General features: G+C 34.3%; 4 protein-coding genes across 4 annotated transcripts; 3 read left to right on the plus strand and 1 right to left on the minus strand.

Annotated features, from left to right (window-relative positions):
• The first annotated feature begins 1,253 nt into the window (after positions 1-1,253).
• Positions 1,254-8,279, plus strand: LOC131652306 (AP-2 complex subunit mu). Its single transcript, XM_058922136.1, has 13 exons — positions 1,254-1,624; positions 1,961-2,138; positions 2,355-2,445; positions 5,043-5,137; positions 5,509-5,598; positions 5,678-5,726; positions 5,801-5,939; positions 6,076-6,192; positions 6,951-7,041; positions 7,138-7,280; positions 7,404-7,518; positions 7,820-7,864; positions 7,951-8,279. Exons 1-13 carry the CDS (start codon positions 1,542-1,544, stop codon positions 8,029-8,031), a joined length of 1,317 nt encoding a protein of 438 aa, XP_058778119.1. The 5' UTR covers positions 1,254-1,541; the 3' UTR covers positions 8,032-8,279.
• Positions 8,280-9,892: 1,613 nt separating this feature from the next.
• LOC131652307 (uncharacterized) lies at positions 9,893-12,994 on the plus strand. Its single transcript, XM_058922137.1, has 2 exons — positions 9,893-10,264; positions 12,477-12,994. Exons 1-2 carry the CDS (start codon positions 10,022-10,024, stop codon positions 12,711-12,713), a joined length of 480 nt encoding a protein of 159 aa, XP_058778120.1. The 5' UTR covers positions 9,893-10,021; the 3' UTR covers positions 12,714-12,994.
• A 1,779-nt stretch (positions 12,995-14,773) lies between these two features.
• LOC131652308 (aluminum-activated malate transporter 12-like) lies at positions 14,774-17,783 on the plus strand. Its single transcript, XM_058922138.1, has 6 exons — positions 14,774-15,096; positions 15,469-15,612; positions 15,735-16,007; positions 16,511-16,632; positions 16,736-16,879; positions 16,995-17,783. Exons 1-6 carry the CDS (start codon positions 14,781-14,783, stop codon positions 17,619-17,621), a joined length of 1,626 nt encoding a protein of 541 aa, XP_058778121.1. The 5' UTR covers positions 14,774-14,780; the 3' UTR covers positions 17,622-17,783.
• A 50-nt stretch (positions 17,784-17,833) lies between these two features.
• On the minus strand, positions 17,834-20,532 carry LOC131652309 (NAC domain-containing protein 71-like). The gene is made up of 4 exons (XM_058922139.1): positions 19,744-20,532; positions 19,136-19,425; positions 18,661-18,951; positions 17,834-18,556 (listed from the first exon to the last, which is right to left on the minus strand). The coding sequence occupies exons 1-4, from the start codon at positions 19,898-19,900 to the stop codon at positions 18,287-18,289; spliced, it is 1,008 nt and encodes a 335-aa protein (XP_058778122.1). The 5' UTR covers positions 19,901-20,532; the 3' UTR covers positions 17,834-18,286.
• Between the last annotated feature and the right edge of the window lie 6,085 nt (positions 20,533-26,617).

A 26,617-nucleotide genomic window follows, 5' to 3' on the forward strand; every position in this document is an offset into this window, starting at 1 on the left:
GGCTCTCCAACTTCCCTATGTCTATAACCTACCGGATTCTATGATTTTAAACATGTCGAGATCCCACGGGGGCTCCTCGACTTTTCTATGTCTAGAATATACCGAGTTATACGAAATCAACAGATCAAAATCCCACATGGTTCCTCTAAATTTTCTACATTGCGAAAACCATCAGGGTTCTCTGGCTTCTCCATCGAAGTCATGGCCATTTCCGACTCTAATAAAGTCGTAATTCTTCCCAATATACATTAAGATGAATCCCTCGAAAAGGGGACAAGTTATCAAGACCATGAATTTATAGGAAACTACTTAATTAAAATGCGTAAACGTAAAATACATTTATGCCAAGTTTATATAACCTGCGATAAAGTCAAAACACTTCACCCTTACAATCCTCGTGCTTTGGGGGCTTATGTACATCCCAAATTTTGTTAGGTAGCCCTGATATGGGCCAAGATTGTGCACCTACAATTGAAGGACGATACGATGACAAGTACCATAACCCGGATGCTGCGTTATACTATGGGAAAATGGTGACACGAGCCAAATATCTATTATGATGCTCAAAGGTCATTCATATGTTACGACCAACATTAATGAATGTGACAGTTACGTATATTATGACCATGAATCATAACTATTTAGTATCTAGTGAAATGGAAGGGTTTGCACTATAAATTAGACCTTCAACAACGTAAAAAAGGGGGCGATGAATAACATAAAAAAGAGGAAAACACAAGAAAACCTAAAACCACCAACAATAGTGGCCAATCATCCTTTCCAAAAACCTACTCCCTCCATTCCTATTTGTAAGCAAAATTTAACTTTTTAGATTCATTGCATAATTGATGTATCTAACATATATAGAGTCCAAATACATCAGTTATTCAATGAACCTAAAAAAAAAAAAAATCAAAATTTACTTATAAAAAATAATAAAGAGAATATACTTTTGCGATCCCTCCTGATCAATTTCAGAAGATTAAAGAAATAATGTTTTTTTTGAAAAATAAAAGCAATTCATATTTTTACTGATGTTGATAACAAAATATTTATAGTATTTGTCTAAATTTAGCTTCTAAACATATCCCATTTCTATTTCACATAAAAGAAAAAATAGAGTTTATAAATCTAGTTAACATCAAACATTGTAATAACTAACATAAAAAAAATTAAAAAATCTATTTATAATTTTGTTATGGTAGTAGAAGACATTTTTCTATATTCTATACGATGACAACTAAAATACTCTAACAAAAATGAACTAAAATATCCACCAACGCACGTGCCAAAAGAAGGTGTATTGTTAAACGGTGTTGGGTATTGGTGTGGTGTGCCTGACCCGTCAATCCGACGACTCATAACGGAGCCTGAATATTCCTCATTTTGTTAACGCTTTCTTTTCTCATCTCACCGTCGACGACGACGTTTCGCTGTTGCTCTTCCTCTTCCTCAAACCCCCAGATCCGCTGCGAAACTACCGTTTCTGATTGATCTAGATCTTCGTCGGTGAAATTGGAAGTTGATACACTGGATCGGAGATGCCGGTGGCTGCTTCCGCTGTTTACTTCTTGAACCTCCGCGGTGACGTTCTCATCAATCGTCTTTATCGCGACGATGTTGGGTAAAATCTCTTTCCTCTCTCTTTCAGTAGAGATCTTAGTGATGAAATGAACCGTGTCAATTTTCCGCACTCTCAAACTTGCTATGACCTAGTTTAGATCATATTCTTCATTTCGAGCTTGGATACATGTTAAATTGTATTGGTTGCTTATAGGAAAACTATTGAGAATGTTTTGATTGAAGTATGTTATGTTATCATTTCAGTTTTTGAACAATTTTTGTGGCAGATTTGCTGAACATTTTAGTGTATTGCAGCTAGGACTAGTTATAGTGAGTTTTTTTGCTTTTATAATATTAATGCCTCTTTGGCAAACCCTTGGAATTGGTTGCTTTACAGGGGAAATATGGTTGATGCTTTTCGGACGCATATAATGCAAACAAAAGAACTTGGTACCTGTCCTGTGAAGCAGATTGGTGGCTGTTCTTTCTTTTACATGAGGATAAGCAATGTCTACATTGTGATTGTTGTCAGCACCAATGCTAATGTAGCCTGTGCTTTCAAGTTTGTAGTGGAGGTATTTAAACTCTGTTTTTCATTACCCTTTATTAGATAGATGTTTGGCTTTGTCCATCAAACTATGATGACTTGTCTCTAGAGGCAAAGGCTTTGAGGTCTTTGTTTCTTGTGCTTACATAACTTTCTCTGGGGATCTTGTTCTTGATACTTGATTATGATTAACATTTGCATGTGATTATATAAATGATTGTTGTATGTCTTTTTTTCGTTGCAGGCTGTTGCATTATTCAAATCATATTTTGGTGGTGCCTTTGACGAGGATGCAATTCGCAACAATTTTGTACTCATTTATGAGCTTCTAGACGGTATGTAATCTGCATGTTGATGAATTAAATTCCTTCAATGTTTTTGATATTGTTCTGTTATGCCTGCTATTTCTGAAAGTCAATGAAAGGGTTTTAGTTAATAATTTCGGTATTTATAAGGGATATTTTCTAGCTATGTTCTTATATATGAATTGAAGAGTTAGTGAGTTACATATGTGAATATTTGAAAGTGATGGACCCTGTGGACCTAGTATATCAACTAATATTAACAGCCAAGTAGTGCAGCACTTAAGCTATTGCCGTAAGATCTGTAAGATGCATTCTATATAAGGGGGGAAAAGGGTCGAGTGGAGGAAAAGTAACGGGAGAGGCGTGGTTATACAAGTGGCAATTGAGAGATTGCCGGAGAGTGTATAATGGCAGACAGTGATGAATAGAAGTTGGATATTTTGGAATCATGGGAATATGCCTTGGGCATGGGTAGTAAGTTAGCATTCAGTAGCTAGTTCTCGTGAGAGTTTTGAAGATTCTATCATCTCTAGAGAGTTTAATGGAAACTACCTTGGTTAAAATAGACAAGGTTTAAATATGTTTTTGGTCCTTGCAGATGTAACACCTTTTGTTTTTAATCCTTTTAAAAAGATCTATTTGCTTTTAGTCTTTGCAAATGTACTACTTTTTGTTACGGTCCTTGTTTTTCTTTTGTCCCTCAAATATTTGCTTACGTTGAAATTGATCTTTGGAATATGCAGATGATTTACTTTAGTCCCTCAACTATGAACTACATAATGATTAAATACATATTACAGACACCAATTTCAACAAGTACAAATTTTACATGGACTATAAAATAAAACAAAGAAGAAAAGCAAAAAATCGATATATTTGCTAGGATTAAACAACAACAACCAAGCCTTATCCCACTAAATGGGGTTGACTACATCGATTAAACCACACCAAAATGTTCTATTATAATCATATCTCTATCCAACTCATTGATTTGTAAATCTTTTTAAATAGTTTTTCTTACAGTTTTTTAAGTCTTCCTTTGCCTTTAGTAATTTGACTACCCTATATTTGATCTACTATCTTTACCATAAAATTTACAGGTCTTCTCTCTACATGCCCAAATAACCTAAACCGAGTTTCCACCATAGTTTTTATGATGTGTTATCCCAACTATCTCCAATGTTTTCATTTCTAATCCTATTCCGTTTAGTCTTACTACACATTCAACATAACATCATCTTTGCTACGCTTATTTTATTTTCATGTTGGTTCTTTACCGCCCAATACTTCATTCCATTCAACACTTATACAATTGTACGACAAATTTCTTCTCAGCTTGAGCCGTACTTTTGTGTCACTTAAAACACTGGAGTCCCTCCTTAATTTCAACCACCTAATTTGCATTCATTGGTTTGCATCTCTTTCTTTTTCTGTGTTTGCACTATGTGAACCCAAGATATTTGACTGTGTAACTTATGGTATGATATGATCTTCAACTCTCACCTCTAAGAATAAAAATGTTATGCTTTTTTTTTTATTGCTAAAATAACATTCCATAAGCTCTGTCTTGCTTCTACTCAGGCAAAAACCATACACTTCGATGATTTGTCCCCAGGTCTCCAACCTTCCATTTAATTCTTCCCTCGACTCCAAGTATTAATATAGCACATAGAAAAACACGCCTCTTGATGCTGGCTCTTGATGCTGGCTTTTAGAGCTTTCCACAAAATCTTTCTAGACACTCTGTCATACGTCTTCTCCAAATCAGTGAAACCAAGTGCAAGCCTTTTTGATCCATCTTGATATCGCTCCATCACACGCTGTTGTAAATTGATTGCTCCATGGTCAACCTATTAGGCATAAAATCAAATTGATTACCAGTAACTTGAGTCTCTTTTCATAGTCTAGTCTCTGTTAAATTACTTTTTCTCATAACTTCATGATACAACTTATAAGTTTACTCACTCTATAATTGCGCAATTTTTTTTTGTATCTCTTTGTTTTGTAAATCAAAATTAAAGTGCTTCTCCACTTTCCAACATTTCCTTTGACATAATCTCATGAAAAAACTTTGTGAGCCACCCAATGTCTCTATCTTCAAGATTTGTCCATACCGTAATGGATATTTGTTTGGCCCGACTGCCTTGCCATTATCCATCCTTTTTAGGGCTTCTTTTACCTCGTGTTCTTGAAACTGACACTAGAGGATATAACTTTGATCTTCCTCTCTAATGTCTAACCTATTAGAGTCTCGATAGAATCTCACATTCTTCGTTAAATAGGCTGTGGAAATAATTTCTTCCATCTATCCTTTAAAAAACAAAAAAAAAAGTATAGGGACTAAAAGCAAAAAATGGTATATTTGCAGGGATAAACAACCTATTTAAGCCAATAGATAATAACCCAAGGAACTGCAATGGAAGTGGCTGGTGTTTCACACATTTGTATTTGAATCTGCTACAGTGCTTTTGCTTCATAACTGTATAAGGTGTTTTTGTGCTTTTATCTATTTTTCAAACAGGTTCAGTATAACTATAAAAGACGATGTTTTGTTCTTGTTTGTGACAAAATATTTATCATTTGAATTATTGGATGGGTTAGTGATAAGTATTTACAAGTACTTGCAGAAATCATGGACTTTGGTTATCCACAAAACCTTTCACCGGAGATCTTAAAGCTTTATATCACTCAGGAAGGAGTCCGATCCCCATTTTCATCCAAGGTTAGTTTGCACGTGCTATTGTAAATACCTTGAAACAAGGACATGGTAGCAAATGCGATAGGACACAATCATGTTCAGGATCATACATGCATGATTTATTTTTGTAAAAGGGAATCTTGTAGAATAAAATATATACGGATTGATATATACTAAATTTCAAATAATATGCGAAAGAATTTTTCTCTTTGCAATTTTTTTTTTGGGGGAGGGGACTGCCACTGATACCTGTTCGAAATGTGTCAAGTTCATTGTGTATACCTCTCAATTTTCTCTGTTTTATTGTTTGCATTGCTCAATATGTTTGATCTATTGGATATTCCATTAGATCCTTTATTTCATTTTTTGATGTGTGCATTGATTGGGGGCAACAGGCATCAGAGAGACCTGTTCCAAATGCAACGTTACAAGTTACTGGTGCTGTTGGTTGGCGGAGAGAAGGCCTTGTATACAAAAAGAATGAGGTGGAGTTTATACCATCTGACATCTATTTTTTATGATTATTTCCATTCTATTTCAAGTTTACAACATTGCATATTACAGGTCTTCCTAGATATTGTGGAGAGTGTGAATCTTCTTATGTCGTCAAAAGGTGAGTTATGATCATGATCTTTGATTGTATGTTGCTGTTTGCTAGATTGCCTGCTAATTGTTTTATGGTTTTAGGCGTTGTTTTGCGCTGTGATGTAACGGGGAAGATTCTTATGAAGTGCTTTCTTTCTGGAATGCCTGATTTGAAGTTGGGTTTGAATGACAAGATTGGCCTTGAGAAAGAGTCACAACTTAAATCACGTCCTACTAAAAGGTAGTTATCATTTGGATATGATTTCCCCATATTTTTTTCCTTTCGATGTTATTTTCCAATTTTCCAATTTGGTCCTTTTAGTGTGTTGATATTCTGATAGTATTGTTTTTTATCATCAATAAAATCTGTTTTGTAGTGGCAAAACTATTGAGCTTGATGATGTCACTTTCCATCAATGTGTAAATTTGACGAGGTTCAACTCGGAGAAGACTGTTAGTTTTGTGCCTCCAGATGGTGAATTTGAACTAATGAAGTAAGCTGATGACTGTTGATTCCTGTTTTTTCAAATTTTATTTTATGAACCTTTACCAAAAATATCACATGCAATTTCTGTTGACTTTAGTACTGGGGAACTGATATCCTATTTCTTGGTAGATCTTCATCACTATCAAACTTTGATAGGGAAAAGGGATTATTGCATCTCTATGTTATGATTCAAGTCTTCTATGAAAGAGTTTTGTCCTTTCTATGAAAATGGGTCCATTTTAAAGGATCGTATGCGTGATTTTGCCTATATGCTATCATGCTGTTCACATTTTCCTCAACTCCTAGTCCCATTTAATTAGAAATTTGCTTATACATTCTTTGACCTTGAAAACTATACATCAAACCATTAAAAAAAAGGATTTGGATTTAAGTAGTCTTTCATTAGACATGATTTATGAAAGGATATTTTGGCGTCAATTGGTCCATGTATTCGTTGTCACTGAATTGGAGAAAACTTATATTGTTGTTGTTATGCTCTCTAACTAACTCTTCTTTAATCTATATCCTAAAACCTTTGTCTTACCAGATTATTTTCTTTCTTTGATAGTATTTTTAGCTCTGAAGTGACAGTAACCTCCCTCTTGAGAGAGTGTTAGCATGAAATTTAAAGCTGGTTTTTGTATTTCCAAGAAATCTACTTTACCAATTTGCATCACTTGGTTTTACAAAATTCACATGTAATATAGGATGTAATGGATTCTTAATGGTGCCGGGTTTTTGGCTAAAACAATTTTATGTTGTTAGGTATCGTATCACCGAGGGTGTTAATCTTCCCTTCAAAGTATTACCAACCATCAAGGAACTTGGTCGAACACGGATGGAAGTAAACGTTAAGGTTTGGAAATTTTAATGTTGGACATCAAATCTAATGAAGGTTAAATATCATCCATTGGTTCCTTACTTAGTATTCATTTTTAACATGTTTTTTCAGGTAAAGAGTGTCTTTGGTGCAAAGATGTTTGCGCTAGGTGTCGTTATCAAAATTCCCGTGCCGAAACAAACAGCCAAAACAAGTTTCACAGTCACATCTGGTCGAGCAAAATATAATGCAGCTATTGATTGTTTGGTTTGGAAGTACGTGTCTCACTTTATTTTGTTTTTGTTATTGAAATTGGTCTTTTCTTACCGCTACTTTGGTATTTAGTATCTTCCTTTTGGTATATAGCTGTTCTGATATTGAATATCAATCTTTTGCAGGATAAGAAAATTTCCCGGGCAAACTGAGCCGACTCTGAGTGCAGAAATTGAACTTATCTCCACAATGACTGAAAAAAAATCATGGACTAGACCACCAATTCAGATGGAGTTTCAGGTTTGTTATCATCAGATACTTCAACAAATCTCATGAAAATAAGATGAAGCTTCCTGATTACTGTGAAAGTATTTGTGAAAGCTTATACGTGAAATATGTAGAATATGCAATTTATCTTAGTTTAGTTAATGTCAGGTTAATTATATATGCATTATAGAGTGAACTTCTGGATTAGGACCTGTGTATTCATTATTAGATTTTCATATACTACTTTGCTTTAGTTTACGACAATAGACACAATTTGCAACATATGCACTTCTTCAACTACATCTTGATAAAAGCATCTGGTATCTATTTGCAGGTTCCTATGTTCACAGCATCAGGCTTACGCGTCCGTTTTCTTAAGGTATCTCAGTCATATGCGCATTATTTATTTTTATTTCACATCTTTTGTATAACAGTGGTTTCATCTAATTTACTCTCCGTCTGAAGGTGTGGGAAAAGAGTGGGTACAACACTGTTGAGTGGGTTCGCTATATTACAAAAGCAGGATCATACGAGATTAGGTGCTAGACACATTTGGTTTGCTGGTTTCAAACGTCAAGGATTATTAATTGGTGGAGATTGATGCAGTCTCAAATAGCTAAGGATGCAGTTCAATCTAGGTGTCCCGATATTGCATAGTTTTTTTTTCTCATTCATTATATTTTGCGTGTGAACTGATTCCAAAGCCAGTTTGGAAACTGAAATGATTCTCTCTATCTCCCCCATGTACACATTGTATTTTAATGATAATGTTTATTGAGTGATGCATTATGTAACTTTTATGTCACATCTCATGTTGCGCTGTTATATGTACTACTTTATTATATTACAAATTACAATACATTCTTGGCTCTTGGGTGCATGTTTATATTTATTAAGGTGAGAGATCGCTTCCAGGGAAGATAATAAGAAGGTTAAGTTATATAGTAAACGGTAATGCTCTACGGAAATACATTAACAACAAGCAGGACTACAAACATTACATGATTTTTAATCCCTTTAACAAGCAGTGCACATTAGCCAGAATAATAAATTTAAAGAAACAATGGAGCACGAAATGTAAGACTGAACATGCTTTGCTTAAAACAAATACAAATTTTCATTCTTACACTTCTCTTTAGGCCAAGACAGATTTGTTGGCTATTTTACATTTCAATCTACTCGTACATAATGGCACAACTCATAACAGATACTAGTGCATAATGAATTGGTCTAGCACGAAACTGCATGAAATTTACTTTGCTCAGTAATTAGTTTGACTCTTCTGCGTGGTTATTATCTCCTCGATGGTTATTTGGTCATTCTAACTGTTTTTTTATGAATCATTTTGTACGTGCGCGGAATCTAACATCGGGGTAAAATCCATTTTTTACTTTCTATGAATTAATATTGATTTTTAATATGCTAACAATTGACTAATTACAAATAAATCAATAATTCCTTCTTGAACGATTGTAAGCTAATCTTATAAGAAGTTGGTGGAAGAGATTTATAAGTTGGTGTTGATGTTTCTCCAAAGACTCTGCAACTCAAGGGAGTTTATAGAGAAATTGATTTCATAGCCGATGTTCATTATAAATAGTAAACTTTCAGGAGAATAAAGACTCTGAAATCTATTCACTTCTACTCTTTACAAGACATGGTATACAGTCTTTTTATTAATTGTTACGATACTAATAGATCTTTTGCTGCTTCACTCACAATTCTTGTTAAGATGGTGTTATATCAAGAAGAGAGAAAAGGGCCTCACAAATTGAATATTGAACCGTCAAGATGTACTTTATAGAATTGATTTAAAGCTATTTATACATAATGCAATAAACTAGTTCCAGATCTTTATAGAATTGATTTTAAGCTATGGGTAATGCATACCGGAAATTTTAAACTCCTATAGAGAATTTCATTAGACTATTTTGTTTTTTTTTTTTTCATCAGAAACGTTTTTGACATTATGAAAATATTGAAGTTGTAAGATTCAAATTTTAGAGTGCCACGTTAAATTCTCCATGAAGAGCCAAGTAAATCTAACATTAATTAACCAATTCAAAAATACATCATCTTAATTCATGCTAGTAAATAAATCGACACCCCCGAGACCTCTCAAGTACACCCATTTAACTTTTGTTGTTGTTTCACTCAAAACTTGTTATAGTGTAAGACAAGAAGAAAGAAAAGAGAAGTCACACAAATTGAATATTGAATTGTGCAATTCTTAAATGTCATCAACAAAACAGAAATTTGATTTTTTTTTAACTAACGAACTTACATAGTAATTAAGTTTTATATGAATTATTAATTAGCATAATAGTAATAATAATAAATAAATTAATTAAATTTGATAAAGTATGGAGTATAAAGTGGAAACGGGTCGATAGTTGGTAGTAGTAAGATTAGTATTGCTACTTGATGTGCATTGGTTGGGTCTTGTTTCTTTTTCGTCTTCCCGAGTAAGAAAACCGATTCATATCCTTCTTAGTGCTGCAACGCCGTCGTTTTCTATTGTTTTCCTTCTAAATTGATGGGAATATTCAGAAAGTTTTTTGGAGGACTCTTAGGGTTTGCTAAAGACGACGACCACGATCACGATTCTAAGGATGATAACCACGATCAGCCCTCCGGTCAACCTCTTCCCACGAACTTTCGCGTCAGAGATACCGGTATTCCTCGTAGAGGCTTTAGCGTCCCCGTTCAGGTTGTACAAGATCGTCCTCAACTTGGTCCCATTCTCACTCCTTCCGTCTCCGGCGACGGCGGAGTTCAGGTCCTTTCTTCTTTCCATCCATACACTCTTATTCAAATTGATTTCATCACTTTTAAATCCAATTGGGGAAACATAGAATTACCGTCTTCGTTAACAATTACTTGGATCAGGATTAAATGAATTGCCGTTCATGTTTTGAATCTGAATTGTTGACAACTTAAATCATTCTATTGCATTTTTTTAGATTGTTAGTATTTTACTCTGTGAAGATTATACAGCAGTTAAATTGTTTCATCCCTAGTTCCTACCTCTAGATAGAGTTGAAATAAGCTTGACTTCTAGATGTTATGTCATTCATTCCTTCATAGTATGTTATTGCAGTGTTGTTAATTGCGAATAGCGGAAATTAGCCGTTTCTCCAAATTCTGCTACACACCAGCCATAGCCCTATAGCCACTACTAAACAAATAACTTAACTCATAAAATATTCATAAATCAAAATACACATTACTCTTGAGTGCATAAAGGACTCTGAAGGAAGGTTAAGGCTGAGTCTCAACTCAAATTTGATTGAAAAATGAAAACCCCAAAATCACCCTTAAAACATTGTAAAAATTTAAGGGGTAGTTTTAGTTTTTTAGAGGGGAAAAGGATAGCTGGCCAGAAACCGCTCTGCTCCGCTATCCCTCTATTTACCCTTTAGCAGCCACTATAGTGTTCTGTACCGCTAAGGCTCTTCCCATAACGATTGGCCTCTGCTCCGCTATAGCGGGATCTCTATTGGCTGCTATTGACTACTCTGCACTATATCCACCATTTAACAACACCCATAGTTGGACTATTTTAATCTAATCCGGAAAACAGTAAATAGTTATTAAATATAGTAAGTTTGAGGGGTCCAATGTGGATAGCCATTTTTTTTCTTTTCTTATTCGATTAAATACTAGTAGCCGAGCTGGAAATCCTTTTGTTGCTAGCTGTTTGGGGATGTTTTCTTGAGTTTTTTGTCAGCATATCAATGGGATTGAAAGCATCTTAACTTTATTTATATGGTGCTGGAGCATAATTAGGTGAGAATATAGCAGATGGTGTAATGTATGTCAAAGTATTAAAATCGGGGGCTTCTGCACTCGAATTATACTCTACTGGATTTAGTTTATTTTTGTGTAGCATCAAGTTTAATCTGCTTCGTATTTCTCTCTCTTACAGCACATGAGTGTGATGAAACTAAAAGTTTTCTCAAACCAAAACATGTTTTAGAATTTGAAAAGTTCATTATTTCATAATATGAGTTGGTAATGATGAAATTTAAGATGATTTGCTTTCTAGCATGCCCTGTTTCAAAAAATGTCTGTCCTTGTTTGCTAATCATAATTTCTCTGAGTAGTTTTTCTAGCATGTATAATGGGAGCGTTGTTTGGTTATGCTTGCAAATTACTGGGCAGCTTTTTTTGTACACTCACAATCTTAAGTAATATGTCTGTACATGTTAGGAAAATCGAACAATTTGATGTCAAGGTATAAAGACCCAATTATCTGCAGATGATAGAGGGGTGTGAAACTTGGTTTATATCATTTTTAGGAGCTGGTATTGGTTTTTATTCCTTATTTTCTCCAGGTTCAGTTCAGCCCAAGTGTTCATATGTAAATGTCTCTAATTAGTAGCTTATAAATGAATCTTCAAAAAATAAATGGAAGAAATAACCAAATTACCTTGCCAGTTAAGCTAATATGACTAAATGTATTCATCACTTTTTGAAAATTGTTAAGTACTAGTGTTTTTTTAAACGGAAAATGTGTTAGTATTATGTTGGGGGTGTGGATCGAACTCTTAATTTCTTTATCACTCCACTCCTTAACTCCTCCATCCAATCACCGTGCCAACCTTATAACTCCTGTTAAGCACTAGTGTGACTAAGGGTTTTTGTATTGGAAATACTTTCATAAAGCGTTCTTAAATATTAATTCTTCTAAAAAGTTCTCATAATTGTATATATATTGGTGAAGAAAAGCATTTATATTGAAACTTTGAGCCTAACTGTTTAGCATGCTATATTTTTGTCTCCATTGCTACCTATTATTATGTTTTTCTGCATTAACTCTCTCGATTATATAATTCACATCTTTTTGAACCGGAGCCTCTGAATCTGGTGCATACATTTTTCACTTGTTCCAATTATGTGAGCTTTATGGTTAGATAATTTACATATTCAATTAATTTGCTTCTAGCTGGGGACTAATGTTTCTAGGTTCTTGTGTTTTACTTCATCAGGGTCTGGGGTGGTATGCAAAGCATCTTAAGATAGACGAAGATGGAGATATAGCAAATAAATTCTTTGACGAGGTTTCATCAGAGACTCCTGCATTATCTGCAGATCATCATAAAGCAACAGCAAGGTTTAAACTGAAGCATGACACTATGCCAGTTAAAGTGAAGAAACAGGTCCTGTCATCAGACGGGAAATTTCAGCAGTGTGTGGAACACCAGGGAAGGTTGCAGTGGGTATAAGTAATCTCTTAGAAATGGAGATATGGCTATTCATTTGTCGAACTTTGATTGTTGTGCATATGGTTGGAACCTGTAGTCAAAACGCTCATTTATAACTGAGGCTTACTTTCCTTTTTCCTCAATGTTTACTTCTTTCACTAGCTATTAATATATGCCTGGGAATTGCTGCATTTTGATGAAAGTATGTCGGGAATTAAATGTACTACAATTTTAGGAAGCTTACTACTGAAAGAGTTAAGAAATCTCATCTCTAAGATTACGGAATCTGGTTTAAATTATTAGTCTGGTGGTTGAATTTTTTTTGCTACAGGCATTGAATGATGTAACAAAAGGGTGTATCTGGCTGAGCAGGATCATGTCTGAGGAGATTTAGGATGATAGGCATGGTGTTTGTCAAACAAACAATACCTTAATAATCCAAAATAAAAATGTCTTTAATACAGTTTTGTTTCTCTTATTTTTACACCCTTCTCCATTTTTTCCGGATACATTCTTCACCATTTTGGCTTCATTTTTAAATCCACAACTTTGGTTTCTGAATTTTTTTAAATGTCCAACATTTTCTTCACCTATTTATTTGAGGCTGAAGATCTATGTAGAAGCTGTTTTGCACCAAATTTAGATGCCTGCATTAATGAATCCACCTATTTTTCAATAATGATTGAGGGGTATATTTGCATCCTTACAAAAAGATATAGAAACGGATATAATGTGAGTGTAGTGATAATGTGACTTGACATAATATTCATCTTTCTTAACAAAATAGCCACAAATATATATCAATTTTTTTCACTCAACCATTATAATTGTAAAAGTGAAACTAACTTATGAGTAAACTAACTTACAAAGCATGGGAAAGATTAAAACTCCCCAAATTTCCAAATTTTATTAGTGCTTTGAACAAGTATTGCATAAGGTCCCATTCTTGGGAAATTCCCATCCACAGCAAAGTGTAAACAACCAATAAAAACCTCTTGAATAGATCCAGTTGTTAGGGGTTGTTGATGTATGACTATGGACAATAGTAGCTGCATAAAGTACCTAAATTTAATGAAATTATTGCAACCAACTCTGAACAATACAAGTGGCAACTTGTTTACGCTGCCACATGGTGAAACCTCAGCTTCAAATGGATGCACGAAGTCATGAGAAGTTGGAAATGCACGAGAGAACTGCTCACTAATATAACAAAACAAAATCAACTCCCAACTGTTTGAGGACAACATATTTAGTCAAAAAAGTAAAGTTAATAAGCAGACAGTTCACACGACTGTTTCTTTTATATGGATTCCAAATTATGTTTTCAGTTTTTTTTGCCCGTGAAGGCAAACAAGTCAAAACTCAAGAAAGTCATCACAGAGTTATTGATCATTTATGTTAAACTGTTAACAACAATGCATGAATGCAATTAAGTAATTGAACTCGAACTCTAATTAACGACGAATCATTATATAAAATCTTAGTTCGAATTCTAGTTTAAATCTGGTATTTTGACTGACTAATCCAAAGAAATCAATTCCACCGTCCACTTGCAGAGACCCGTTTAATGTCAGGAAAAGCTCTTTATAGACTTGGTCGAACACATAAATTGTTTGCATCTAGCAGGATTTGAACATGAGACCTTGAAAGAACTCAAAAATACACTCTTGAAGACCTAACCAAGCCTTCACCACTATATCAACCCTTAAAAATTTGCAGCCTAGATATGTTAACGATAATTTATGCTTTGTACTTTTTAGTACGTGGGCTTGGTCGGGTAATCACCTTAATTGCTATGGTGAGGAAAATTTCAAGCATTCTTTGCCAATTTTTAGTGGTTTAGCATATTCCCTCCAAATATTGATTTTCATAAAAGTAAACCATGAGCATGACAAAAAAATCATCAAGGTTACAAGTAATTATTCACCACAAAAAAAAAAAAAAACACTTTGATAAAGCTATGACTTTAACTATCACTTTAATGGATTACACGTGAATGTAAAAAAATGACATTGCCAACTTCTTCCCACCCTTTATTATAAATTACAAACATGCTTCTTCAACCAAAACTGGGACTTCTAACTAGAAATGTTCCCAATAGTTCATTTTGGAAGTGGGAAAGAAATGACAATGGGTGAGAATCAGAATGAAAAAACCACTGTGAAGTGGAACAAAAGTGTGAATGTTTTTGGTGAGAGGCTTAAGAGATATCCTAGTTTAAGTTGGAAGGTTATATGGAATGTTGGACATGAAGATCCAAGAAGGGTGATTCATGCATTTAAAGTTGGTTTGTCTCTCACTTTAGCTTCTTTGTTGTATTTGTTGGAGCCTATTTACAAAGAGATGGGACAGAGTGCAATTTGGGCTGTCATGACTGTGGTGGTTGTGCTTGAGTTTACTGCTGGCAAGTTTCTCTCTCAATTTTCAGTTCAATCTTTTTCCATATAAATTTTAGTTTTATTTTATATGTAGTTAGTTTTTTTATTGTAACACCTGCTATGTCATCGGGCCAACCTTCTATCAGACTTCTGTTATCGGGCAAACCAACATTTGGAAGGCCGTGTGTAAAAATCTATTTTGTCATGGCTTAACCGTGACATATATTTTGAGGCTCTTTCTAGCCACAGTAAACTGAGTCAAATTTTAGATCCTTTGCAGTAACCTGTCTTGCACGCCCTTAAAGACGGTTCGGCTAATACATGTGTGTTCACTGCATGCATGTGTTTGAACTTGAAGACCTTTATTTTTGAAACTTTTATTCATATTTTGATGGCAGGGGCAACTTTATGCAAAGGTCTTAACAGAGGATTGGGGACACTGATAGCTGGATTGTTGGCATTCATGGTTGGATATATAGGAAATGCATCATCTGATAGAGTCTCTCAAGCTGTTATCATTGGTGCTTCAATTTTTTTTATAGGTACATTACATAGATTTAGACCTTAACAAGGACCTTTTATAACAGTCACAAAAAAACAAGTTTGTGATGACGAAATATTATTCTTAATATGTGGTTTCATGCATGCGACTTTGTTATTGCAGGAGCTTTAGCTACTTATATGAGATTCATTCCTTATATAAAGAAGAACTATGACTATGGTCTAGTTATATTTCTCATGACTTTTAATTTGATTGCTTTGTCAAGCTATCGTGTGGAAAACGTCTTGAAGATAGCACACGATCGCTTATTCACCATTGCCGTAGGTTGTGCCATTTGCCTTATAATGAGCCTGTTGATGTTTCCAAATTGGTCAGGAGAAGATCTCCATAATTCTACTGCTTTCAAGCTTGAAGGCCTTGCTAAATCTATCGAGGGTATGCAAACTGTTAGTTACATTTAGTAATCATGTTAAAAAAATTCAATTTGCTTTTACTTATGTAGCACTGACGCTTCAGCTTGAAGGCGTATCTGGTGTCATGTGTCTGATGTCATGTGTGAGCCATGTATCAGATGTCAGACATTTAGTAACGGTATCACAAAAATTCTATTCGCTTTTATTTTACATAGCACCGACACTTCAGATTGAACGTGTGTCTGGTATCTGATATGTATCTCTGTGAGACACCAATACACACCGACACATATGGATTCCATTTGATTACTTCATTTCATCGATGCCTACATGTTTTGTAATCAGTGTCCTATATGATGTTCATATGTGTATCAGTGCTTCATAGGCTTTTACAAGGAAAGTCTTACTATTTTATAATCCATGTTTTGTTTTTTCCACATGAAAAGCAAATTATCATAATATCATACCTTGTGAATTTTACCTTGTAAATCTAAATCAACACATAGTAAAGGTAAAATCTTGCAGCTTGTGTCAATGTATACTTTTATGGCGAAACCGATAGCCCTGAAGATAGCAAATCATCTGAGGATCCCATCTACAAAGGTTATAAGAGTGTTTTGGATTCAAAATCCATTGATGAAATGCTGGTTAGTCTCCATATGTCATATCTAAACTCATTTTAATATATTCCTTTGAAATTTTACGTAGAATCGAAAAAGGACTTATTGTTTCTGTTTCGAATTGATCAAGGCATTGCATGCAAGTTGGGAACCAAGGCATTCTAGGTACTGTCACAAATTTCCATGTCAACAGTATGTAAAAGTTGGAGCTGTTCTTCGCCAATTCAGTTACACCGTGGTCGCTCTACATGGCTGTTTGAGATCAGAAATTCAGGTAACTCAAGATTTCGGCCGTTGCAATTTCGGAGACAAAAATGCTGATTTACTCATTCTAATCCCATTAAAACTATTGTTTAAATTCATTATTAATTTGAATTTTTAAATTTTAGACACCAAGATCAGTAAGAGCCATGTTTAAGGATCCATGCATAAGGGTTGCAGCAGAAGTATCGAAAGTATTGATAGAACTTTCCAACAGCATAAGAAACCGTCGCCATTGCTCGCCCGAAATACTGTCGGATCATCTTCATGAAGCTCTGCAGGATCTAAACAATGCGATAAAGTCTCAACCTCGTCTCTTCTTAGGCTCAAAGCACAAACACAACCATGCAAACAACATGCTCAAAATAGCTGCTGCACAAGTCGGTCAACACGGAAAAGCCTCTGGATTCTCTTTATCGAGTGTTAAAACCGACTCTTCCGCGTTGCTTGAATGGAAAACAAAAAGAGATTCACTAATGCAATCGAAGGAAAACGAGAGAAAATCTTTGAGACCTCAGTTGAGTAAAATCGCTATTACTAGTCTTGAATTCTCCGAGGCGCTTCCTTTTGCTGCTTTTGCGTCTTTGCTTGTGGAAACAGTTGCGAAATTGGATTTCGTTATCGAGGAAATCGAAGAACTTGGAAGATTATCTGGCTTTAAAGAGTTTAGAGCTGGTGATGAGATTGTTGTGACTTGTGAGGAGCCTCTAGTTGATGTTTCGCGGAACAACTTACCTTCACATGGAATTGAATAGACTTATTAAATAACAGAAACAAAATCTTTATGATCTTTCTAATTTCATTTTAGTAATTGTTCACTACAATGTAAACAAATTTTTAATTATATTTCACATCTTATTGAAACATTATTGAATAATTTTTATGAATATATGATGCTTTTAAAGGAGCTTTAGAACTGTTATATCTTATCAACTTTTAAAGTGAAATTCATCTTTAGCTTTAGTTTAAATTGAAGAGAACAAATCACTGATAAAAGATAAATTGCGGCTACCGTAACTAAAAGTAGAAACATGAGTCTTGCTTTGTCCACAAGCATAATCCACACATATAATAATACAATAAACCGATTTAAACCAAATTCGGATGAAATCTAAAAAAGTGATGTCACCCGGGAAACCTACACAATATAATAATACAATACAAATCGACTAAGTGAAGAGAAGTTTGAGAACTCAATAGTATTTGTCTGGTGCATTTGAAGGGATTGGATTCATTAATCATAGCTTATCACTCAAAGACGGACATAAAAAGGCGTTGTCTCAGAGATCCTTTCTAGAGTTATAATCCCTCACATAAACTCTCATTTGATTGCGAATTAGACCTTCATACCAAATTAAACATCTTGTAACTTGTAATGCAAGAAAAGAAGGATAATGTTATTCTTATTCCTTTTTTCTTTTCAGAACTGGTTTGGATCTCTAAATGAAGGAATTTGATCATAGCATTCATAAGGCAAGTCCATGAAGTTTCCTTGTCCCGTGTAGGGTGAAATGCAACCGATTCGACTAAGTGCATCGGAAAATTCAATGTCCGCGTTAAAATTTGAGTGGGATGAACATGGTGAGATTTCAGTATGTTCAAATGATTGCCAAGGTGTCATTGAACTCAATAAGTCATGTTGTTGTGGGAAACATCCATTGAGATCTTGTACCTGCACTTGAGAGTACTCCTAAAAATCGGAAGAGGAAAAAGGTAAGAAGGAACATCTTTAACTAATATCTACCTATTAAGTCTTAATTATCAAGTTTACTTTTCCGTCTTTTATAATAGTACCTTTGAAGAATCGAGAATCATGTCAGGGGAGAGCCAGAAGGTTGAAGGATTGGTATCAGAGGAAGCTTGCTCGAATCCAGCCATATTAGGCACATTGTTTGGGAAATTAATAGGACTTGAATAATGACTCTCACTTCCACTGCACATTTGACTTGCCTGACAAGAAACCTCCATCCCATCGGTGGAAATGGAATTGCTCCTGTCATTAGCTTTAACCCTCTTTCCTCCATGCCCTAGGGAATCATTCGCCTTCTCGTTCTTTTTAATAACTCGGCACAAAGCAAAAGCACCCTACAAAATGACCGATAATAATTGATTTGATTAAAATCGAGTTTTAAGGTGAAGTAACATGTTTGTACTTTGAATGTATAATGACAAATTTAGTATAACATTTTTTACCAACAATGTTTGACAAAGTCAAGATTCAGGTGGTTTATGTCGTTAAACCAAACATACACTAAAAAGAGAGTTTTACCTCTGAGCCTTGGCTAGGATCATCGTTGAGACGGTATTCGTGCATGACCCAATTGGTTCGATCGCCTAAAGGCGCTCTTCCACAGTAGAAAACCAGGGTCTTGCGGTAACCCGTGACAGTCTCGGTGCAAACGAATGGACTAGCCTCACACACAACTTTCCTGTCTTTTCCTGTGGCTTTCCAGTAACCAGCTTTGGTGGCTCTATTTGTTCTTGATCCATTTGGATACTTGCGATCTCGTGGACAGAAGAAAAACCATTCCATATCTCTTTTTGGTAGGAAAGATTTTTCTGCATGATTTCCACACACACCACAAATTAAACTTCTCATAAATTTCTTTAGCAATTTCTTTCAGCATTTCCAACTTTTGACTAAAAAAATCCTATTAAACCGGCTTTTACAGCCTTAAAGTTTTCAAAGATTAACCAATCAAAGGAAAAGTAATAAAAAAAATAAAACAAGAACTGTTTTCTACTTTCTGTCTTTCTCATAAAGTCTCAGTTCACACTTAACATGAAAGTTTTAGTTTTAGTTTTAAAGTAGTACACTAAGTACACACGTTATGCAATCATGCAAATGATCAACATGTGAAATTGAAGATAACCTACCAGGTAACTCCCATGGATCAAATTTGTAGAAATCAACAACAGGTATAACTTCAAGCTCAATTTCAAGTCCCTCAACTTTTCTTTTCAGGTAATATCCTATCAGTTCTTCATCGGTTGGATGGAAACGAAAACCCGGCGGCAATGAAGCCCCTCCCATTCTATATTTCTATGTTCCTTACTACTAATAAAGAAAAAAAAAAAACAGAAGTGAAACTGAGATTGTTTAGGACAAACAATGTACTAAGTACCAAGAGCACTATACCTATCAAAAATCTGAAAAATCCAAAAATAGAAACTTTTGTATACAATATAGTTTTTATCAAGAGATAAATGACATTTCAACAGTGTGCATCCATTATGTGCCAGAATCATTGTTTTAAAACAAATTCAAGTGCTCTTATTATGAACCAATTTCACCCCCCAAAGTAAATTATGAACCAGGCTAAGCAATATAACCCTTTAACTAATTCAGCTGCAAAATTGAAACTTGAAAAGTAAAGGTTTTACAATTAAAAGCCAAAAGGTTGTTGAAGTGTGTTTGATGATAGTGAGTGATGGAAGAGAGAGTAGAGGGAAAGAATGTGGAGAGTGATTGTGTGGTATATATAGTAGGATTTGGGAAGGGAACACATAGTCCAAAATTATACACAGAGACACCGAAAGTATTTTCAGAGTTGAGATTGCTTGTCCCAAGAGGACCCAAAATTCCAAAGTAAAATGGCCCACCACTTTCAAAGTTCAAACCTATTCATGTTCACACCTAAAAGTTCAAGTTTAATAACTGTTTTCTTTCTCTCTTTCCAAGAGGTATGGACTATTTAATCAGAACCTGAGTTGAACAAACAAACAAACAATTGATTCAATAAAAAGAAAGCTGATATATATAATAAAGATTATATAGAAATCGAACAACAAACTGCGCCGCTACCCTTTTTTGGATGGCAAAACAAATCATCTTAAAAACTGATTAGTACTTTACTTGAAACGACTTTAAGGGTCAAGTGAAAATGTATGTATGGAAAACCATTAGTACTATTATCTATTATTTTGCTTACATTTAAATTTTTATAAATTATGACTATGATACAAGTTGTACAAAGCAAGTTAATTTGCTCACAAAGTTCTTGTAAGGAGAACAAATAATTATGGAATATGGGATTCCTTGTTTGTGCCATTACCCTAAAGATTTTTCCATGTCATCCTGAGTCAGATTGAACACTTTACCTTCTTTTTTTATTCAGATGATTGTGTCATCAAGAGGGTCCAACCTCCACAAAAGGAAAATCTCCAAAAGTGTTTCATGAGTTTTTAAATTTTTTTAGAGGTTCTTTTCTTCCCATGAATTCACATTGAGGTGTTAAACTACTATTAGTGGGACCAACTAAGAGCTTGTTGCTGATCAGTAAAGAAAGTACAGTAAGTAATTAGTGGAATGTTTTTTATGAATAAGAGAAAAAGAACAAAAGGTTAAAACTAAAGCTTGCTTTAACACATCATTTTGTTGTGATGTTTGGGATAGTGAAAAAATGTAAAGCAATATGTATGATGGTTGAGATTGAGATTAGGAAAAACTAAAGCTTTTGCTTTTCAACAGTTGGAAATGGAAAAAAGTGGCAGGATTCATATACTACAAATTATTTTCTCATTATTAATTAATGAGCACTTAGATGTTGGTTTGGTTTGAAACGTTGGTCTAGTTTCCTTTGCTTATGTGGGTTGGTAGATACAAAATAGACAAAGCAGCAATGGGAGAGGGTGACATATATGTCCCTTGCCACATATTTAGAAGATAAAAAGGTGAAAGGAACTTAATTGTGTTCCCTTTGCCTGATGTGATTCCTATTTTGTCTTTTATTGTATAGCTCTAGTTTTTTAATCCCTCTCAATTTTGCTTTCACACTATGAATGTTAGAAAGGAGAAGAAAAAACAGCTAATAATCAAAGATCATAACATGCATATTTTAAAATAGATCATGGATAATTAAGGTCTAATGAGATCTAGAAAATAAATTTTTTCAAAATTATTATATTAACTAGACTATTATGAAACAACTTTAGGATTTCATTTACATTATCTAAAATAAATATTTAACTACTGGAACAACAATTAGTTAAGTAAAACGATTAATAGAAAATAATATTATTTAAATAAAGTGAAAAGATGTAATTGTGAATAAAAAGTCATACAAATTATTGTAAGTGAGTTTTATTCCTCTAATAATAATTTTCTATTGATTTGAGATTAAACTTTTTCATTCACATAATGAGTGAACTTTGATTTGATGGAGAACTACTTGAAGGTTTTGCTATTCTTCATCCTCGGTCTTACGGTGGAGTGCTTGAACTGTGTATGAATTTTATTGAGAACAAAATAAGATAAGTTGTAGAGAATTGATAAGTGCCAAAAATACATAATGATTTATTGACTTATTTTGTAAGCAATTAATGAAACAACCCCCCCCAAATTTATTAGCAAAACATAATAAAACGCTTGCATGAACATGTACACTTGGCAGGGAGAACATGTACACCTCTACTTTTTTACCATTACAGTGACGCTCACCTTGGTGCTAGGGAGAACATGTACACCTCTACTTTTTTACCATTACAGTGACGCTCACCTTGGTGCCCTTGTAAAACTAACATGGGCCATACTCCCTATCACCACCATCACCCTTCTTGCTATTACCCTTCACACCTACATTTAACCACCTTTGGCTATGGTCAATAGCAGAGCTCCATCTCCTACGTCGGAGGGTGTCAGCATTAGCGGTGATACCGACACCTTGGCGGAGTTGCGTGCCGCCGTGGAAAAATAACGCCGCCATAACCGAACTTTTGAAGATAATGTTCAATGCATAAGATAGATCCAACATGATTCTAATCCACCGGATGAAATGAATTTGTTCCCCAACCACTCTCAGACGAGATATAGGAGACACCTTTCCCAAAAGGTTTCAAACCTCACTCCTCGAATATCAGCAACCATTCCCACACCATTCACTTGAATATCAATACCATCCTCAAGGATGTCCCAGAGCTCATCATCAAGCCCAATAATGTATGTGTATATTTTGTTCTTTTATCATTCAAAGTGAATAGAATCACCACTGAATGCAGGTGGTTTACCAGAATAATGACTCTTTTTAGGAGCACTATAATCATGTGGAATACTAGTACCAATAACTTGACTATCACCAGTATCTTTCATCTAGTATACTTTTCACTTCATGATCTTTTTCTGTACAACTATTAAGTGTTAACAACAAATTGTGCTTTGATGCCAACTAAATATGAGAACAATACACAAGGGGGAAGGGGTTGAATTGAGTATCTGATAACTTTTTCTTTTTTATAACAATAACTTTTGAATCTAAAGTTTAGATTCTAAGCTAGATTAAGCAACAACGGAATAATTTAAAGTGCATAAGCAATAAGTAAATCACACACAAATATTATCTTGGTTCCTCTATAACGAGAGTAGTCCAGTCTCCTTGTTACACAAGAGCTTTTCACTATAATTAGAACCCGATTACAACTTGCTTAGACACACCATTCCAACACTTCTTGCTCAATCACACCTGAAAGAGACTTCATTGCCTAAACACACCCGTTCAGGACTTCCTTGCTCAATCAACCTAAAAGAGAATTTCTTGCCTAAACACACCCGTTCAGGACTTCCTTGATCAATCAACCAAAAAGATACTTTCTTGTTTAACCACTCAGCATGAGTTTTCCTTGCTCAAACACACTATTTAAGTCTTTTACAAACTCTAAACAAAAAATTTAGGGTTATAATATGTTGTACCTGATATACAGTTACATGCACAAAGAATACAACACAAGAAAATACCTTGTTACTTGAGATTTCTAAGATATACAAGTGTAAGAAAATCTCAAGTCTATGTGCAATACAACAACTATGTACAATAGCTTAGAGAGCGAAACAACTCATGTTTTATTTTGTTATATGTATTCTTATTGCTTCTTTTGAATCTTCAATTCCTTCTATAAAGGAAGAAAAAGAGACGTTTAAAGCATGCTTGGACAAATATCTTTGTTGAATAAGCGGATTCAAAAAGAGAGATGTTAGGGTAGGTACGATAAGGATATTCATATTCTAAATAATATCTTTATCCATTGTGTCTTTCTCAAATAAGGCATCCATCAACATGCTGAAGTAGACTAAAGAAATCGTGTCATACAACCTTAAGCCTTGCGCTAAAACCTCTAGTTGGCTTTCTCCATAATTCTGGCAGTGGGCAAGATGAAACTGCTTTTACACAGAATACAAACTAAAAGGCATTGTACTATGTTCCCAACTTATCATATACTGAGACAATATGGTGCTGATGTTTTATTTGTAAATCAGATTCTAATCCATTAGAATTTGATTTATATGCTTCTTCTTTATAAGCCAATTAACTGGATCAGAACCTAGTTAAATACTAGTTTAATGATCATGCACTCTTAAACAAATGTTGGTATTCCCTATTGTTCCTTAAGTACTTTGTTATCATCAAAACACAGGGAGTAAAACATATTTTGTTCCAAAATTGGATAGAAAATAGGGGTTTGTTTTAGGGAGTCTTCAGAGTTTGTTCTTGGGAACTCTAAAGGAAAAATCTATTTTTTTTTGTAATTCATATGTAATCTTCTGAAACAAATTTATGAGTATAGTAAATTGGAGAGTTGCTCTCTCCCCCAGACGTAAAACTTTTGATCGAATTGGGTAAACAAATCTTTCGCCTTTTCTCGCCTTATTCTGTTATATTTTTTTATTTATTGATTATTATTGCTAAAGGCTATTTATTTTGGTTGCCACTGTTTTTTGTTCCCACATATCAAAGTGTTGATTGGAATTGAACCTTGTCATTATCAAAAAAATAATTAGAATAGTCGTGCTAGAAAAAGATGCTTAACCTGCTTACTCTAACCTTTATCCATGATTTTAAAATATTGTTTATGCATGTCTTGTCCCATCTCATGGAGATCATTCTTTCCTTTCAATTTCAAAGTTGCAAAGTGAATGAGGATTAATGAAAGGGATGATTTGCATCTTCTATATGATTTTTACATAATGAACATTGAGAAACCAACATAATGTTTTTTATGGTCAAATTATCATAACTTGCAATTACATTTTGAAGCAATCTCCAACTAACAAGGGACTTAGTTGGTGGAATATACTTCTGACATGATAAATGATTTCTTCTAGGTAGTCAGTTAGGTATGAGATTATTTATTTGAGTGTGTGAATGGCTTTGACACTAACCGTGGAAGGGAACCATGCCGGTGATCAGTGCCAACAACCCTCATGCATGCTACATGATCATAAACCTTGCAATATTTGAAGAGATTTCGACGAGACTTTAGAGAAAATTGAAGAAAAACCCCGAATTAACTAATTTCCTCATTAGTATATTCTACTGAAAATCCTACAAAAACCTTAAATACTTTACGTTTCCTAAACCTTCTTAAGTTCCAATTTGAGAAAGAGAAGATAAAGAATCCCAAAATCATGGTACAATACGAGCATGATATATCTTTTCCCAGACCTTATTTCGACGATTTGAATGATGAAGGTGTAGCACTGTGTCTCTAGAATCTTCTAGCCAAAAACTATTTTGATTCATCCATTAATGAATTAAAAAATATTATTTTTTAAAATTGAGTTTAGAAAAATAGGAATATGATTTATCACTGTTAGGACGTGAGACACTTTTAATGAAAAGAGAATGAAGAATAAGAATTGCTATTATTAAAGGTGATTGAATTACAATGTGTATTTATATACAACTAAGTGACTTGTATACTAAGTAACTAACATGACAAACTATAATCCTAACTATCTATCTTTGGCTACTTAACTTTCTAACCAAGTAACTAACTTGTGTGTTGACAATTCAACAAACTCCCATATGTTGTTTCTTTCGATTGCTTGTAACTCTTCAACCACAATTGAATTCAACTATTTATTCTTTAAAACTTCTCTATGGTTGACTGGTTCAGCACCTGCAAGTAAAGAAAAATGAATTAAATCTCCACATGGTGTTACTTCATCATTACCAGTCACTTCATAGTCTTGAAGTCTTGTTGGACAAACTTTAGTTCTTTAAGATCTATATCACACAACCTATCGTGTTTGTGAATTAGGAAGAAGCAAGGAAAATATACAAGTTGCACAATTATGACCTTAAGCAAACACCTAGGGCATGGAACAAGAAGATCGAATCATACTTAATTGAACTGGGATTCGTCAAATGCAAGTCTGAGTATGGTGTCTATGTTCAGGTTGTGGCACAAAATATAACAATAATATGCTTATATGTTTATGACTTAATGGTAAATGAAAATAACATAGAGAACTTGTCGAAGTTCAAAGAGTTGATGATGAGGGAATTTGAAATGTCGGATATGGGAAACTTCTCGTATTTCTTAGGCATGGAATTTTAAATTACCAAGCAAGGTATGATGTTGCATCAAAGGAAGTATGTCAAAGAAATACTTAAGAGACTCAAGATGAATAATTATAATCCTGCATATTCGTCCATCGAACCAAATTTGAAACAGGAGAAGCATGGAGAAGAGAACAAAGTCAATGTAACTTTATTCAAATAAATTGTCGGATCTCTGAGATATGTGTGAAACAATCGACCTAATATAAGTTTCTCAGTTGGATTGGTGAGCAGATACATGAGTGAACGAAGGGTGTCACACATGAAGGCCGCAAGAAGAATTCTGAGATACTTAAATGGATCAATAAATTGTGGAATTATATTTTCACGATATTCTAAAAGAGAAATTACGATTACTTACTATTCAAATATTGATTGGTGTGAAGATAAGAAAGATCGAAGAAGCACAACTGATC

The sequence above is a fragment of the Vicia villosa genome, linkage group LG2 (assembly GCF_029867415.1).
Source record: "Vicia villosa cultivar HV-30 ecotype Madison, WI linkage group LG2, Vvil1.0, whole genome shotgun sequence".
In the NCBI taxonomy this organism is placed as follows: Eukaryota; Viridiplantae; Streptophyta; class Magnoliopsida; order Fabales; family Fabaceae; genus Vicia; species Vicia villosa.